At 36.4% G+C, this 18,893-nt stretch overlaps 2 protein-coding genes and 1 pseudogene across 2 annotated transcripts in view; all 3 read left to right on the forward strand.

Annotated features, from left to right (window-relative positions):
- LOC116293811 (endothelin-converting enzyme homolog) overlaps positions 1 to 6,023 on the forward strand; it is a 33,225-nt gene extending 27,202 nt beyond the window's left edge. Inside the window, exons 12-17 of the mRNA XM_031701294.2 lie at positions 1,439 to 1,506; positions 2,954 to 3,081; positions 3,406 to 3,471; positions 3,557 to 3,655; positions 5,195 to 5,268; positions 5,688 to 6,023. Of these exons, the coding sequence (XP_031557154.2) occupies positions 1,439 to 1,506; positions 2,954 to 3,081; positions 3,406 to 3,471; positions 3,557 to 3,655; positions 5,195 to 5,268; positions 5,688 to 5,808 (556 nt within the window). The 3' untranslated portion in view covers positions 5,809 to 6,023. The remainder of the gene's footprint in view (positions 1 to 1,438; positions 1,507 to 2,953; positions 3,082 to 3,405; positions 3,472 to 3,556; positions 3,656 to 5,194; positions 5,269 to 5,687) is intronic.
- A 2,070-nt stretch (positions 6,024 to 8,093) lies between these two features.
- LOC116293794 (uncharacterized protein C7orf57-like) lies at positions 8,094 to 9,422 on the forward strand (annotated as a pseudogene).
- Positions 9,423 to 11,217: 1,795 nt separating this feature from the next.
- LOC148905553 (von Willebrand factor D and EGF domain-containing protein-like) lies at positions 11,218 to 18,893 on the forward strand. Its single transcript, XM_089040580.1, has 8 exons — positions 11,218 to 11,270; positions 13,144 to 13,320; positions 13,400 to 13,871; positions 14,496 to 14,755; positions 15,089 to 15,203; positions 15,409 to 15,666; positions 18,585 to 18,699; positions 18,781 to 18,893. The coding sequence occupies exons 1-8, from the start codon at positions 11,218 to 11,220 to the stop codon at positions 18,891 to 18,893; spliced, it is 1,563 nt and encodes a 520-aa protein (XP_088896706.1).

Consider the following 18,893-nt stretch of genomic DNA (forward strand, 5'->3'; position numbering starts at 1 on the left):
ATCTCGAAATGCAAAGACGCCTGTCCGTCCATGGCCTGTAAATTTATTATAACTAGACGCATATCTGCGTGAACTCGGGCTTCATTCTAGAAAATTGAAAGATTTCTCCGTGAACATCGTGTTTCTTGTAGATGTGCAAAGTGTGTTTGATATTGTAAATCAAAGCGCATAAACTCATTGCAACACGTTGTTGTCGAGAATTCTGTCCAAATACCAGCTCATTACCTTGGCTATATGGTGCTGTTATTGTTTTGCTAGGGTCAATGTGCATTGGAGCAGGGACAGGGTTCTTCTCTATGTCTGTCCTCAGTTTAAATTTACAATAATAATTCGATATATGGGTCTGATTTTTGTACAGGCACATCAAACTATTGCAGGCAAACAATGATAAATACCGATTTGCTCTATATTTCAGCTCCATTATCCCTTGATAAACCCTGCTAGAGCAATTAAACAAAAGCTTCTTTTCATGATTTTTATTTAAGCTCATTCTCTTAGTATTACATTCATTTTTTGTAAGTTTTCTTACCTTCACATAACAATAAAGCTTGGAAGAATTCGGAATACTTGGACTGATGCCTTTGAAGACAAACTCCGTCAGCTTTCTGTTTTTGTTTCTCAGACTTTTCAGAGTTCGTACTGGTAATCTGCTGGGTTCTCGATCACGTCTAACCACACGACGATTCCTACGTAGGCTAATATGAGATAGCTGATTTGATATAGCATGATTCTCGATAGATAGTTCATTTGATATAGCAGCTGTCATAGCATTGTTCAAGATAAAAGGTTCACTCGTTAATGGATCACTCGTAAATTGATCTCTTGTAAACTCGCGGACCGACCCGTTCCGAAAATGCTCAACATCTTTTAATGGGGGTCTACCGCGAGAAATGTATGCGCTTGTATGTGCTTTGAGCGTGTTAGACTCCATAGAATTCGTAGTCAGCGACGAGACCTTGAGAAAATCCGCCATTGCTCGACCATATGTTTCTATGGCGCATACTACGCATGCGCATAGAATTTACGCATGCGCTGTGAACGCGATGGCGATTTGTGACTGAACGCAATAAAAAAAACCAAGCCCAACTTTATACCTCGGGCAATTCTTCGGAAGCCCGAGTAATTATTCTTATCCTATATTTACCTAAGATCGATATACTAAATTCATTCCAATTTCGCCAGCTCCCAGCTCTGATATACCTTCAATAGACAGTATCCATCTAACGGGAGAAATGATCTTTGAGCCGTGTTTTAGCAACCTTTTCTCTGACAGGGCTCCTGTTCAGAAGGCCTCTTTTCTCTTTTTTTTTTTTTTTTTTTTCTTTTCATTTCTTAGTTAGGTCCAATTTGATAATTCCGTATTTTAATTTTAAGGCTCCTTTTAGTCATATTAAAAAATGATTTTAAAATCTGTGTTTGTTTATGTTTGTGATTATAGAGCGATCAACTTTGGAAGAATTGGTAATGTAATTGGACATGAAGTCACACATAGTTTTACCCCTACAGGTTAGCTTCTATTTTGATCTCTAACTTATTTACCAAACTAAATCTTATTTAACAAACTAAATTGGAGCGTGCATTGGGTTGTCCAATATGCTGGTATGCTGGAGCTTATTTAACACCTAATCTTACTTTGGAACATAGGTGTATTTTTCTTTCAGAACTTCCAAACACTTATTTTTTCTCACATCAAATTTATTCAAAAGTTTACATGTTTTAAATGTGTGGTTTTTTTTTTTTTTGTTTTTTTTTTTTTGTTTTTAAATAAAAATGTACCGCTTTTTTATATCTGCTCTGCTCTGCTCTGCTCTGCTCTGCTCTGCTCTGCTCTGCTCTGCTCTGCTCTGCTCTGCTCTGCTCTGCTCTGCTCTGCTCTGCTCTGCTCTGCTCTGCTCTGCTCTGCTCTGCTTTGTTTTGTTTTGTTTTGTTTTGTTTTGTTTTGTTTTGTTTTCTGTTTGTTTTCTTTTTCGCTAACCGTTCTGAAATTCTCGATCTCTCCATTATTGATTATATTCTTCAAATATTGTCTTTTTAAATATCCATACCAGTGAAGTGGAACTGTGAAACTCGGTTAGTAAAAGGATTCAAAACTTAGCGTAAAATTTAACAAACTAAATCTTATTTAACAAACTAAATTCGTTTAGTTATAAGCTATGAATTAATTTGAGGGATGTCTTTCCATTTCCAGAGACGTAGGAATACAATCCTTTCTTTAGATCACATACAAAAATATTAATAAATCTTCACAGTCCTAATTTATGAAAAATAAGTATTACTCGGGGAAATGACTATTGTCATTTTATTTTTATTTATTTATTTATTTTTAACCATTCATGAAATTTGCATGTTGCAAATTAAACGGTGGAGAACGCCCCTGTTACTGAGTATGAAAGAGTATACTAGAAAATAAAAGTGACATGCGGGAAAAAATCATGGTTCAATGTCGCGAGAAACCATTTTATAATTATTTTATCCCACGCTATCGACAATGTACCTAGACCGCAATGCCCAATGAGAAGGAACAGTGGCATACGACCAAATATACAACGGTCATTAATCTGGATTCTGATTGGTCGTTGTTTTTAATGGTGGTGAGATTTCTACATGGAAAGTAATTCCACAAAGACTCGCTCGCTCGTTTTTTCTTCTTCGATATTTCATTTTTCGTCTTTAACTGCTTGAAGAAAATTATGTACCAAACGGGTGCTTTTGTTTTCTTGGCATTAATTAAGCTATGGGCATTCCAACCATCATAGAGAGCAAACAAATAAAATAAAAACAAAAAGGCAACGAGTCGTCCATGTTTGACATCCTGTGTTTATACATGTATTGTAAAAATTCATAGTTCGCACTTTTGATTGGATGTACTACATTTTATCGTTCGCGCTTATGATTGGTTAATTTTAATTTTAATTTTTAATTTTAACCCTGAACTGTGGCCATCTTGTTTTAGGTAGGAAATTCAACAAGGATGGAGAAGTCAAAGGTCAGCTTTGGACAAACCAATCACTTGAAAGGTTCAATGCTCGACTTCAGTGTTTTGTTAAACAGTATTCACAGTATTATGAATCAGGAATTCAAGTAAGATGATAACTTCTAGAAGACTTTTTTACTACTATGAATAACACGAAGTAATCGTAGAAACCTGAATGAAAATTTCATACGCCCAGTTTCTGTTTGAAAACCCGTTGGTCTTCAAATGATAAAGCTGTCCAGAAAAGTCAGTCTTCCATTTCCAGGTATATTTGTTGTTAAGCCAATAGAGGGCTCGAAATTTTAATTTGTATTCAAATTCAAATTCTAATATATTTCCAACTGAATTAAATATAAAAGTAAACCCCAACTCTATTCTGATTCTCGGTTCCCTTTCTATTGATATTAATTAAGGTTTTTGCAAACAATCAGGTTAACGGTAGTAAGACTCTTGACGAAAATACTGCAGACAACAGTGGCTTAAAAGCGGCTGTCAAGGTAGGATAGAGTTAATAAAGCTTGAACAGAATTAAATGTGTATATTTTAATTGCAGTTGCAAGTCTTACTTTGTATTTTCGTTAGGCATACCACAATTGGGCAGAGCGAAATCCCAGTGAAACATGGCTGCTACCAGGACTGAATTTCACCAACGAACAACTGTTCTACATTGCAATGGGTCAGGTTAGCATCAAGTCTTTTTTTTTTTTTTAGTTTTTCTTTTCAATACCTTGGGTCTCCATGGGTGCTTGTGTGTTGTTCTTTCCACTCTCTCGTTATAGATGGTTGTTATTATTGTTAATGTTCCACTGAAAAGCAAGAAAGCAAGCCAGGAACCAAGCCAAAAAGATAGAAGAAAAGAAAAAGAAAGAATGGAAGAAAGGGAGTAGGGAACAAATTACCTTAGTTTATTCTTAAATCTACATTTGGGAATGTCTTGTTACTCTATCCTGAACCTCCGATCTACGCTTAAACGTTTGGAGAATCTTCTTATTCTTCTCTAATTTGGTTGAGATTTGTGGTCTAGCTTCTCGCTCCACGACATGTATCGGGGACGGGGAGAGGGTGGGGCAGCCACCGCCCTCTCCCCTCCCCTTCCCCCAACTTTTTTACCTTACTATTCCCATACTATTCTCATATTTTCCAATGTCAGCCCCCCTTTTTCCCACACTAGTCTCAATTTTATTCCCCCTACACTTTTTAGGGTACTCCGCGACCGCCCATGTAATGGAAACTAAATCGGTGTTATTTTACATCAACTTCAAAACACTGAAAAAGGCCTTAAACTGCAAATATCTCGATCTCTCAAGTTGAAACTTCGTCAATTGAGGTTTCAATAACTTCTGATTTTGATTATCCGCAAATGAATCAAAACCTAGGTTGTCTCGTTAGCCTCCAGTCTCCAGAGCCACCTTAATGTTTGATGGGCAGTTAATGCGGAACTATTGTACAGAAGAGTTGGCGCGCGATTTCGATCTTTTGACCTTCGTGTCCCGCCATATCGCATTGTAGCTAGTCGTTAGGGAATGTTTTCCCAAATCCAAACAGTAAGCCTCGTTACTTCAAAAGAAATTCGCTTCAGCAAGAGTCCCGTTATTATTATGTATCTTCTGGTGGTTTTTAAGGTCGTAATTGCGGGTGTGGAGGTAAAATATGCTCAAAAGTTCGAAAGCTATTAAAAACGTGGCTTTCTCTTTCGTATGCATAATTACACCAATTCACACGAGAAGAATCCTACAACCCTAGTTCTACCTGCACCAGTACTGATTGAAAATTCTACACCTCATCATCTTCTTCCGCTGACAGCTTTACCGCTGACATAGGAAAATAAAACATTCAGCTTCGCTTTAATCAAGTGCCTCACAGCCCCCTTTTCATTGTTTTCTCTGCGTGGTTACCGCTCCCTATTCACATTCATCATCATTCTTGAAGAATGCTATCGCCCACATAGCAGAAACGTCAAGTTATGTTTGCTATGACGCGTGTTTTCCTTACAATTTTTTTTTTTTTTTTTTTTTTTCAATCATTCCATTGGTATTTGCCGAATATATTTTGACACTGAAATGAGGCTAATCCTGAGTAAATGGGTCTATAGTCCAGGAACTCAGCGGTATTTCACAAATTCAATCAACGTATATTAGGAAAACAGTGAGTTATTTAATAGTGTGCTTGATTAAAGCCTATGATCATCAGTACTAATTTATTTTTTTGTTTTATTGACAGAACTGGTGTTTTCACGACAAACTTTATTACACCAAATGGAAGTTGAGATCTATTTATCCGACGGAAAATTGGAGGTAAGTTTATTATTGTTAGAAAAGACTGAAATATAGCTCGGGGATTAGCTCCCTGGAGTACCACTCTTTATTCGACCTCGAGAGGTTTAGCTACAAACTAAGGTGAACGAGCCAAGCCGACCAGAAAGACGTTCCCTAGTAGAATTGTATTTTAGAGAGAATTCCTTAATATTTTATTTTTGCGTACTTCACGAGGAAGATTTATTAGCCTTAAACAAAGGGATAAAAAATAGTACTTAATTTTCGTGATCGTACTTTATGAAATTTCAATTGTTTTCAGACCAAGTGGGTATATAATCGGTATCTGTAAGACAAGCATTGTAAACTAGAACTAATTTTACTTATATCTATGAGCCAAGTACAATTTTACTGAACAACTTAACTCTTACATGCATACCTAATCTTCATCATGTTCACAGGTTGATTGGTATATTAACTAACTCTTGCGAGTTTGCTAACGCATTCAAGTGCAAGATAAACAGTCCAATGAATCCTTTGAAGAAATGTGCTATTTGGAGTAAAGAGGGGCCGTTGTTCTAGTTACATGTCTTATGCTAGATCATTCTAACCGACTTCTAATATTGGTTGGTAATGAATGTTGCAAGAAAATGTACTTCAATGATTGCACCAGCTAAAGACTACCTCAACTGGATGTGCCCAAAACATAATAACGATTTATAAACACTCTGCCAGAAAACATGAAATATGTTACTGATTCTACTAAAAATAGATCAATTAATAAAACGTAACCTAAACGCAGTAAACACATAAACATGTAGTATTTAATGGTCAAAGAATTGTACTTTGTAAGAGTTCTGTCAAATGCCGTTGGAACAAGGTGAAAGTTACATTATCTTATTTATTTATCTATTTGGCAATTTGGCAATTTGAGAAATTTTGCCAGCAGGCTGGTGCCACATAATAGGACATAGGGTCCCCTCCGAGGTACATTGCACCAATTTCCAGCCAACCCCGTAAAATCCCATGCCCATCCCACAATCAACCCGTTAATAAAATCATTAGTAAATGCCAGTGAGACACAGGGTGGTCACACCAGGGTTTCTTGGCTTCCTCAGTGGTTCTTTTATGTACCTCCGATATTAGTTAGGAATAAAGAAGTGGATTTCTCAGGCCAAGAAATATGCAGTTTTAGTAGGAGTTTAAGCTTCAAAGGAAAACGAAATAGTTTGTATGTGGAAATATTTATTCCTTTATTGAGCTATTGCAAGTGTTTTATCTTACGTATGTACCGTGAGTAGAATTTTAGAATTGTAATCATTTTCAGAAACTGATACATATCAAGTTTGAATCGTAACGCGTGTTTCACGCCTATCAAATAAGCATTGTAGTACAAGTTCAGTGCTTTTTAAAATACTAGAAATATTTACGGGAAAACGAAATCTAATGTTAGGGGATCGAAATATTTATTCCTATCCCGACTATACAATTATTTGTGTCACAGGAACTTGAGGGATCCCAGAATCTTGACACCTGTCAAAGGTGTTGTAGTAGCTATGCAAATGTGGCTTATCAAAGATTTAGCAACATGGACCTAGATGGTTGCGTTTGTCAATCGTTGACACCTTCACTGGTTGCTTAGTCTCCCCCACAGCCGCTTTCAGTGTCAGTCACGCAACGCTTTCTCCCCTGAGTAGCGGCTGCTTACCCGAGCACAACATTTCTTTCCTATTGTTTGTGTTCAACCAATCAGATAAGTGTCATTGTGTTTCAAGAACCAATCAAAACGTTTCGAATTTGACAACTTGTAAACATTCACGAGAGAAATTAAAATTGAATTCGTTCTTGTTAAATGTTTAATACTAGAAAAAAATTATTGGAGACGGAACTAAGTGTTTTCTTTGTTCATAAAGAAATAAAAGATTTATAATTTTATAAGTTTAGCTATCGACATCGCTTAATCGGCCGATAGTGAATTCGAGTTTGTACTTGCTATCGAGCTCGTACCAAAATATTAGAAGCAAAAAGAAACTGGAAAACTTTTTTAAAAAGCGTAATTTAGACTCTTGGAAGTTAAACGAGACGACTCAAGATTTAAGAGATTGAATTCGAATATAAAGTCTGACAGTATTTTTAATAAACGAAGAAGATGAGCCGCGCAGATCACTTATTTTAAACAACGAATGCAGTGTAAAGCTAAAGAAAATCGCAAAAAGGCTAGATATCTTTCAAATCTGACACTGTCACACCGTTGACTTACACGAGTATTCATTGTAAACTTCTGAACGCTCACAGTTCTGGTATTTACTTCTCGTATACCGCGAGGATTAGCTCAATTTGATACTGTTAGAAAAGTTGTTTTGTTTTGTTTTGTTCACACTGTTAGAAAAGTCGTGAAAAGTAAACACGAATCCTTAGCTAAAGCGTTATCTTATGGCCAACCTTCTAACGTCGCGTTTTATAGCAGTTTGAACTTCGAACTCCTGTTATTCAAAAAGTCCTCGAGCTTGTCTCGAAAGAAATTACTGGGCTTTACTCTAGAGCGCCAATATTTTATTCCTTTGAGCGATTTCCCACATCCAGTAGGCAGATTTTCAAAGAAATCTTGTTTTTCTTGTAAAATCTTTCGTATAGCGTCTTTCTGATGATCATTAAACTGTTTGATGCGAAATTTCTTAGCTGCTATCTCGAAGCCTTCGACGCATCGTGCTTTCCATATGGCGCGAATGGTTCCTGGTTTTCGAGAACTGAGCCGTGATTGGTTAATTCATAGGAAAGGAATATTGTGCTCGGGTAAGCAGCCGCTACTCAGGGGAGAAAGCGTTGCGTGACGACACTGAAAGCGGCTGTGGGGGAGACTACTGGTTGCTATGATTACGGCAAACAGTCTGTTTACAACAGGATTAGAAAAAATATATTTTGCCATCATGTATTATCATACAACTTGATGGGAAATCTTGAACAATAATTAAGGAAAGCTAAGGATATACTGAATAATCGAACATTCGTCGATCGACTTACTTTTAATTAGTGTAAAGGCAAGTAATGAAGCCCCGTTATAAGCCTATAGATCGACCAGAATGCGAAGATACATGGTTCTGTTATTTTGTTCCTCCAAAAGGACAAGGTCAGCCGAGTGCTATAGCTAAACCTCTATCTCAAGTCCCTGACTTGAATCAGGGGCGAAAAAGTACCACCAGCGGGACAGAAAACCGTAGAACACAAGTCAGAGGAGCAGCAAATCCAAATGATTCCAATTATATTCGTCTAGCAAAGGCTGGTGGAAGGAAAAATTTGTTGACCTTCACCGATAATCCATCGAAAGCAAAAGAACCAGTGCCTTATCCTGTGCCAGAGTGGTACTATGATGACTATCCCGATCATGATAGCAACACTGTGAAAACAGATTATTCAACAACGAGGTATCCACAGAGACCAGACTGGATGACACATCTTGAGTATAACCCAACGACATATCAACACAAAACGCCTTACCACACCAGCCGTGTAATCATCGCTTGGGACAAGATGTCTGCTTAGAAACGAGAAGAATGCGATAAAAGGATGCAACAGAAAGCAAAGGCAATATACGAAAAGAAGCGCAGAGAAGAAAGACAAGAGCGCAAGAAGAAACCTTACGTTTATTCAAAAGCAAATAGTGGTGGATTAACTGAAGGAGCAAGAGTTAGGCTTCCTAAAATCGAACCAAAAAAGCTTCCAGGGATGAGAAAACTATCCGGTGCTGGTCTTAAGGTACATTGGTATGAAAAATGGTACATCACTAATCGTGCTTAAGAAGACACGGCTTTTCTGCCTGACTTGTAGTTCTCGGCCTCACATTGTCAATGGCTTAAGTATGGAAGAGAAAGAATTGTAATGTCTTTAGATGCAATGTAAATAATGGCTGAGAGCATTTGACTATACCGAAAGCACGCAAACAAACTATCCTAATCTACAACCCCTTACGCTTAATAATAACCGACCTCACCTACAATATCCTTTTTAAAAGAAAAGGCTGTGGCTTTATGGATTAGTTTTAACTGAATTCTACGTATATTCTAGTTTCTGAATCACCAGGAAGGTATTATGGCATTCTTGTGTACATTTCTCCAGATGATGTTTGAGCAACTAATATAAATTTTTTTAATGTTAATTCCTTCCCAAAGCGGCTCAATATAACTGAGTGGCAAACGAAATCTAACGGTTTATTACACTTTTATTGCTATCTTATAGGTTTGTGGAAGCGACTGATCAAGTGATGATCATAACCATGATATTAAAGCCTTGTTCACACTAGAGTCGTAATCGTAATCATAATCGTAATCGCAACCGTAAGCAGCGTTAAAACTCATTTTGAATGAAAAATCGTAGTCTGAGCGCCGTCGTAAGTTGCATGGTAACAGCGTCGTAATCGTAAGCTAAGATCAGAGGGTTTTGTTTCCTTACGACTGCGATTAGGATTACAGTCACTTTGCGATTAAGTGTGAACCAAGAAAACGTAATCGTTTATTACGCTCGTGACGATCATCATGATGATGAATATTTCAAAACTAGCGGGAAAATAACAAGGAAGCGAGGCTTACGATAAACTAGAGCGTAACCTTCTTAAGATTACGATTGCGACTACGATTACGATTGCGATGCTTACGACGCCAGTGTGAACGAGGCTTAAATAGTTATTTTAAACTGATAAAACTAGCGGTTACTAGTTGTCCGACCCTACTTATGTAAGGAAGAGCTAATAATCGTCTTCCCTTGACTGGTCATCTTATTTGCTATCACTAAGTTTCGCCCCATGTAAGGGAATCCGGAATCCGGAATCCACGAAATTTTAGGCTTTGGAATCCGAAATCCAGCACTCTGGAATCCGGAATCCAGGCCTTGGAATCCGGAATCCAGTTTATAATGGAATCCGGAATCCACCCTTTTGGAATCCGGAATCCTCTACTTTGAAATTCAAAGTATACACTCAAATGCTATCGCCTCGACCTTGACTGAACCGATGTAGCCCCTCCCCCACTGTGTAATATCTCCACCAAGAATATCTGTCATCGGATGCTGATTTAATTGATAGACGATTCTACTTATACTGGCAAGTATATCAAATATAATTTTCAGAGGAAGTATATGAAAATTAACGATATGGAATCCGGAATCCGCAATACAAAAGTCTTGGAATCCGGTATCCAGACCCTTGGAATCCGTAATCCAGAGTCTCGGAATCCGGAATCCAGCGCTTGGAATCCGGAATCCACCATAAGTCCGGATTCCCTTACATGGGGCGACTAAGTTCACTTAGCACTGTTTCAAGTTCATTTCAGCACTTTGCCCTTTCTGACTCGTTAGAGACAGGTCAGCTCCTTAAGTAATAGTCCTGGCGGCTACTCAGCGCTTTACCTAAGTATTGTTTATCGGGATCAGCTACGTTTAAAGTGCCTCTACGATCAAATTTCTGACTTGCTCTGTTTTTGCCTGGATTGAAAGACCTTTAATAGGGAAGTAAAATTTAACTTTCCTTTTTCAAATATCTTTTTTTTTTCCCCAAAAGATATAGAAGTTTTAAAAATGGCAGCCATTTTTCTTGATGACGTCATATTTCCTATGCTTTAGCAACCAAAGTTTATGATAAGCTTTATCTCAGCCCAATTTCAATCAAAATCAACCAACCTTATAGTACTCTAGCTGTTCCTTAAAATTTGCCATAGCAACAGCCAGGGTTCCAGGCCGCCACCCCTACCTAAAATTCAGGTTTTTGAAATGTCTACCTTTACGAGAGATGGTATCGAATAAGGCTAGGTTAAAATATATTTTATGGTAGTAGAAACAAATTTAGCCAAACAATTTTCGGCTCAAGTTAAAAAATAAAGAAGCAATCGCTGAAAGGCTAAAATCATTGTTAGTGGCCTGAAAGCCAGTGCTGTTGCCATAGCAACCACAGTTTGTGCACTTTCATGTTTTATATTTTGAATACAAGTATACAGCAAAGTTTGGATGACGTTCATCAAATACTCTAAAAGATATAGTGAAATCTACGTTGAAGGACTGTGAGTTGAGAATATGACGTCATCAACCTCCTGATTAGCATAAACTTGAAACTTGTAATCTCTTGAGCCAAAAGTGCTAATAAGAAATGAAACACGCTAATGTTCTTCTTTTGTAAAGTACTTTAACATGTGTTTAATTAGTAAAGATTGGAGACGTTGAAATTTCATCGTGGTGGCACTTTAAAGCAAGACGGTCTTCTATTTATAATAAAACCCCAGGACAAAGCTAATTGCTCTTTACAATTTATGATTATCTTTTGTCAAATAAAGCTAAGTGCAGATTATTCTATGCTCATGGTTACCAGGTGATCTGTCTAGGAGCGAAAAGCATGATTTCCGTGATCAAAAAAGGATCAATCCCATCAACCATCGCACGCTTAATTTACTTGAGTTTCGTAGCGACCATCTTGAAAATGTATATGCAACTTTCTCTCAAATAAACGATTTCTTGTTCAAAACGAGACACTCTGAATAACGGATTTTAGGCTTTACTAAGCACTAAAACATTCTGGAGATTACAAAGGACCCAAGAGCAGTCATATCAAAGTCTCTCCCAAAAAAAATTGTCGTTTGCACTCGCTGACTATCAACTCTATATCCCTATTTGGAAAGCTTACCTTATTTGGAAGTGAAAACAGATTTCGTTTTGGTGATTTTTCGGTCATTTAAAGCTTTTTAAATGTCGAGAATATGAATCAAACATCAGAAAAAATCTGTTAACATTTGGTCAGCTACGATTTCAAGCTCACGCCCCCTCATGTGAGCCCATACAAATTAGGTCTCAAAAACACGGTTTTTGGATCTTTTCTCAAAATAATGACTATCTAGACAAAAAACAGAAGTGGATTCAGTTAATTCAACTATTCACGGACTGTATTATATGGTTTAGATTGAATTCTATTGAAAAAAACCACCGTACTTTTTGAGTTGAATGTACGCTATTGGATGTATTTTACGAGAGAAAACGCATGACATAACCGGGGTCAAGCTAGAAAATTGTCTCTCCTTGAAATAAAACAGAACCTGTCAAAAAAACAGAAGTGGATTTGAAAACCCCGGGCTTTCCTGAACATTTTGGTATATAATTCACATAGGAATTTGTTAAAATTTAGAACCGTATTTGTGCTGATTTTATAAGCTCATACTATCTGTTGGCTATACATTCGCCTCTTATGGTTTCTTAGGTTTCGTAGCCTCGAAAACACGCTAACTACGGTAGTTAGCGAAATAACAGAAGATTTAGGGTCATTTAGGATGTTGTGTCACACAGTTTACTTGTGCTATATAACTTTACCATGTGTTTTTATTCATTAATTTACACCAGCCATGTCGAGAAGTTCAGCAATGACATTTTACGACGTGTGAATATATTCTATTTTATTCAATATTATTATTATTTATTTGAATTTACATAATATTGATTTTTGATTATTATTTTTAGAAAAAATGAATTTTGATTTTAGATACCAATTCATGTACTTTTGTGATGAATTAGAAAGCTGGTATTTAAATCATGCGAAAATTAAAAACAGTCGTTTTCGTTTTTTCAATAGGTTCATGTTCGCCTTTGGATCTGTGCAGGCCAAATGACCTGTGTATGCGGTGCAGCAATACGAGAGGGAAAAGACGTCATAGTTATATCTATGTGTAACACAATGAAAGATTCAGTGCCTACAATACTAAGGACTTTCAAACGAAGTCCTGGAAGTCTATCGAAAGGAATACAAATCACTAAGAAGATCAGTGGTTCATCATTGGAGCAGGAAGTACATTTATATCATTGAATTCCTAAAAAGACAATATAGATTAATAATTATTTGTTACCATAATTCTTCCTTTTCATATGTAATGTAATTCTGTCTTCGGGTATCAGAGTCTCAGTAAAACGTTCTGGAAGGTCACTGGACGTTCGTATCAATGCACCATCTACCGACAAGGGAAAAGTCTTGGGGCTTTGTGGTAACTTTAATGACGATCCGGAAGACGATTGGAACAATGGAGGTGATGGTAAACTTCATGATGATGAAAAACAGTTTTCAGCAAGCTGGCGGTAAGTCAATGACACAAATAGAACTGATAACACATGGGCAAGCACAAATACAACAATTTTGTTTATATTGCTTAAACAGTCTTAAAGAAGGGAAGAGCTTTTTTGAGGTTCTCCCTGAACAAGAACTTGAAGAGCAAGTTGAACAAGGAAGATCCTGCTATTGTGGCATCGAAGGTGAAACAACACAGGATGAAAGATGTGATGACAACGCAAACCTTTTCACAAGAATCGACGCTACTCAGGTAGAAGTACTTAACACTCAAATAAATGACCAATCACAGTTTGGCATGAAAAGATCTGTAGACAGTCACTGGTATAGTGATGACATCATTGATCACGTGGAACGTAGCTACTATGTGGATGATCCTCATATACAACTCGCTGTAAACCGGATACGAAACAAGAGATCACCAAGAGAAGTCATACCAGAAGATGAGGCAACCCAGTATTGTACAATGCATATCGAAGAAACAAAAGCAGGAAAGGCATGTAAGGAGTTCTCGGAAACCAACTTAAAAAATGCCATGATACAGTGTGTCAACGACCTAAAGGTAATGTTGGTAGGGATAATTAATGTGACATCTATTAAAACAGGAAAGGGTGCATTATTACGATATGCATATCAAACATAGAGTGTCGTATTTCCCTGTGTCTGTTGCTGCGAGGCAGACCCACGAGTTAGCATCGTCCCCGTATCCTTTCTCGATTTTCCCGTTTTCTCGTTTTTCTTTTTTACTTGTCTTTTCTTTTTTTTTTTTTTTTTTTTTTCTTTTCTTTTCTTCTTCAAAAGTGTTCATGTCGAATTCGTTATAAAACGACGGGCTTTTTGTTTGCCGCTTTTTCGCACAATCCAAATATAGAATTTATTATACCATATATGGAGTGAGCTTTCTCTTCTCCGACTTCGACACTAACATATAGAGTGAAGCTTGATACGTATAATTTGTCCCAAACCGATTTTTTTGTGTGCATTTCCCAGTAGTTTTGCTTCGAAATCAAGTGGGATTCCTTTGTTGTTGTGTACACGGACGGACTGAAGGAAGAGACGTCAGCCAAGTCATGAAAAATCAACTCGATGGTTTACCCTTTTTTCTTAAGTATAGTGCTCTGCCCGAAGGCCCGCGTGTTAGCTCCGCTATTAACTCTAGTATTTGCTTTCATCTCCACGCCCTTAGCTGTCAGGAGACAAGACATTTGCAGTGTTGGCATTTGAGACCATGAAGTACATATGTGAAGATACCACATTAAAGAACCTTTCACTCTACACTCATACTCCGAGGGGTGACTTAATGCCTCCCAGAGAGGTAGTAAAAGACTTGTGTCCTGCAGACTGTAGTGGACATGGCAAGTGTAAGAACAGAACCTGTATATGTGAGGAAGGCTATACTGCACTGGACTGCTCCATGAAGGTTAATTCAGTCCCTGAATTGTTGGGGTAAGTAGAATGCAAACCATACTTGCACAGTAACTGATGGTGGAAACATGGGGAAATAACTTTTTTCATTGAAAGTCTAGTATAGCATTTTTGGTAATTGTGTCAGCTTTTGACAGCTTTATGATGATTCGTTTTTCCTTAATTTCCTTGTTAAATAAAACGTTTTCTCAGTTCTTTTTATGAATACTAATTCATAGATATTTTTCCAATCTAGTAAATGCAATGATTAAATGGTTCCCAATTTGGTTGGAAAAAATGTACCTTAAATAAAATTCTTTTGAAAACAGAAAACCAAGAAGTCATATCTTTGTTTTCTCTTGACTTAATGTTTAGGATTTACGATAGTGGACTCTGTGATGTACGAGAACGACCATGTAAAAGAACAAATATCTTGGGTCAGAACTTTATCAAATCGGAGAACCTAACATGCCATGTACAGGAAGAAAAGGTATTTCTTGTGAATCATATATCTTGATAGATAAATATATCTTAATAAAGCTGACATTAGTAGGTTCCGATAGGCAACTCTGTACATGAGTTTTGTGTATTTAAAAATCTGAACTCTAGAGTCATCAAATGGTGACTAATATGATTTTTCTGTAAAGCCTGTGGTTGAATATGAAGGTAACACGTCTGTGTGATGGTTATCCTAGGTTTACCCAGGTACCTGGTCTCCTCGTGGAATTCCTGTCACATCACAAGGGAAAATGACGGATATGTTTGGTGTTCAGTGCAACCTGCCTGAGCCACCAACTAGACTTGGTGACTACCAGCACGAGGGTACCCCTGCTGGGGGACTTTTGATCACGGTTTCCAACGATGGATTCACTACTAGTGTTCAACGACTGCGTCATGTGACTTACGACTCAAAGTGCATGAACTGCAGTAAATCAGGAAAATGTGAATTTAAGGTACGTATTTAATTGTCGATGAGGTAAATCACCAATGCAAGTTTTGAAGCAAATGACCAGAGGAGAAACCCGGCCTGTTCATCATATATGCGTGCAAAGGTGTAGTAAGTATCTCGCCGGTAAGCATCTGATGTTGCTATTCTGCAGGGTCGAGGCCATGCATGATTTAGTAAAATCGATAACTGCCTTTCACCGATCTGAATTTATCAAGTTCTCGAGTGCAAGACGTATTTTGGTGCGCTCTAAGGCTTTGGTATACATCTCCTAACTAGTTCTATTTATTCTTTCGAAAATAACCACTTTTTGACCAGATGCCATATAGAGTGAAGGCATTTAAGGTATTAGGATACGTTTACGACCACTATGCGCGCAAACTTAAACAACGCGCTGGCTTTATAGTGTAACACAAACAAGCTATACATTTTCTGAAAGCTGAATAAATATAGTTTATGAAGAAATTTTCAAAATGCGATTTTTTTTAATTGTTGTTCATATTATTGTCCTCGAAGCGAAATTTGACCATGCCTCAGTGAAAACGTCAACGGACACGTACATTTTAAACTATGTTTTCGAAAAATGTCTTAACATACTCAGGAGATAATAAGCTCCAAAAGGATGTCCCAGATTTTTGATATCTGTTTTCTATCTCTCGTTATTTTTGATCAAAGTTCAGCGATCGCTTTTGGAGTGTTGTTTAGAGTAAAAAGCGTCATAACTTTGGAAAGAAATTAAATTTCAAAATTCGGAGATACAATTTTTTGGATCATGAGTTACTTTATAAACTCTCCGAATTTTAGAAAAATGGAATGAAATCCAAGGGACTTTTAGCTTTTTGAAGTTGAGGTTTTAGCGGCAAAAAAGATTCGAGAAAAATGCATTTCTTTGTTTGGAGCCGGAAGCTGCAGGGAGCCACGATGGTGTTGGCCAAAACACCTTGAGCTTTCCATTTTGTCATCACTTGTCAAATTATCTGATGTTCTGGACGATCGCAATGTAGGATCTTTTTACAATGACAAAGGAGCATGACAGATGTGCATGATTAAGCGAAGGAGCCTTTCCGGTCTTGATAAAGTCACGATTTCGATTTTTCTCAAAATTTTGGCTTTTCCAATCAAAAATTGCAAGAAGTTTCACAAACATATGAAAGATAAAAGTTTAAAATTACAAAATTAAAAAGAAAATTTTTTTTTCGAGCAATTCGTCAATTTTCGTATCCTAATACCTTAACCCGTGAAATAGAAATTATTAGTCAACGTGTAATAGCCAAATATACACAAAAGAAAACAATGGAATTAAGGTCTATTAAAGTGTGTTAGTCTAATATCTTTCACGGGTTTAATGACTTCACTCTAATTGAAATATATTCTTTATAGTACTTCTAAAACTTTTAAATATTCATAAGACTTCAAATATTATATGATATATATAAATTACTACAGATTTACTCTGTTAATCACATCCTTTTTGTAATCACTACCAAATCCTGCAATCTGATTGGTTCAAAGGAGTGCGATTAATTCCCAAATCGCATCCTTAGGAGCTCTTAATCGCATCCCAAAAAAAAAAATTTTAACAATAAAATAAAACAAAATAAAACAAAAAAATAATAAAAGTTTTTTTAGATGTTTTTTTTGTTCGCATTTAGTTCTTCTACTACATTAAACTGACTATTCTGCACTCTTTATTGTGCCTTTTTCTTGTTAATGATTACAAAAAGGACATGATTAAATGGTAATTGAACATCATTAATTAAAAATTATAAACTAAAATAAAATTAATTATAAATACAGTTAATAGATAGTGTTTGGTTGAGATGAACTATTTTATGAGAGAACTTTAAAGGTCCTTGTATTGTGTAATGTACTTGATATTACAGACTTTTGCATGTTAAATAAAGTCTTGTCAGCTTTTTTCTTGCCAAGGAGTAGTTTCACATTTTCTCTGGTTTCTGATGAGTACATCTATAATAATGTTATGTTGCTTGATAATATATCCCTCGTACTACTGTTTGAGTTCCAATTAATCTTAAGGGTGAGTACTTGGTGGTCTTTTCCTGGTCTTTCTACTTCCTGTTCTCTAACCAAGGACAACTCATCTCTATGATTATTTACTGTCTTCCTCTCGTTGTCAACTACTCGAGCATCTATTCGGTTGACTCTCACTTCAGTATTCTACGCAAATACTGGTACATCCCAATAGGCGCTTCCTTTGGTGTTGTGGTACTCAGGTTAAATTGTTGTGGATGAATACCATGTTGGGACAGAATCGATCAGATCAAGGTCATTAAGCAGCTAAAAAAATAAAAGTTTGAAGGCTGCGTTATGCCTTGTCACATACTTAGTTTGAAATTTATTTGTTATTATTATCATCATCATCATCATAATCATCATCATCATTATTATTATTATTATTATCATTATTATTATTATTATCATTATTATTATTATTATTATTATCATTATTATTATTATTAATTATTATCATTAAGACATGCATAGACTATTAAAGTTTATTTAAATAAAATTATTATTATTATTTTATAATTATAAAAATATTATTATTATTATTATTATTATTATTATTATTATTATTATTATTGTCATTTGCACTCGTTCGTTCTGCTCTGCTCTGCCTGAGAGGATCACGATCTATTAAAAGAACACTTGACACTCAAAACGTGGACTTCTCCCTCGATAACGCTACCGCCCGCATAAACTATTTTTTTTTATAAAATAAGCTTTATCGATTTGCTTTATATATATATGTGTGTATGTAAATATAAGACCGATATTTATCGGCGCTCATTTTAATCTTGAAATTTATTAAGCAAATTATTAATTAACCAATTACTATTATTAAATTTACTACTATTATTATTCATTATCAGTTATTAATTATTAATTATATTATTATTTTAGACTGATTCCTGTTTAATAAAGGGACATTGCTTTGCTGCCAATGAACCCAACCCACGTGACTGGTGCCAGCAGTGTTTACCAGATGTTGACCATAAAAAGTGGACAAGTAGAAAAAGTATGTTTGAATTATAGAAACCTCTACCTATTATTACATCACGGGCTCTGACATCAAACTTTTTCCTTTGTAACTGCACAGACAATCAAGTTCCCAGGTTTCCTTCCAAAACCACGTACCTTACAACCTTACAAGGAGAAAGACTCGTGATCCAACTGAAAGCAAAAGACCCTTACGACCGTCCCTTAACATAG

Source organism: Actinia tenebrosa, unplaced genomic scaffold (assembly GCF_029948245.1).
Source record: "Actinia tenebrosa isolate PJP-AT-01 unplaced genomic scaffold, QUT_ActTen_1.0 PGA_scaffold7__59_contigs__length_16204524, whole genome shotgun sequence".
Lineage (NCBI taxonomy): Eukaryota > Metazoa > Cnidaria > Anthozoa > Actiniaria > Actiniidae > Actinia > Actinia tenebrosa.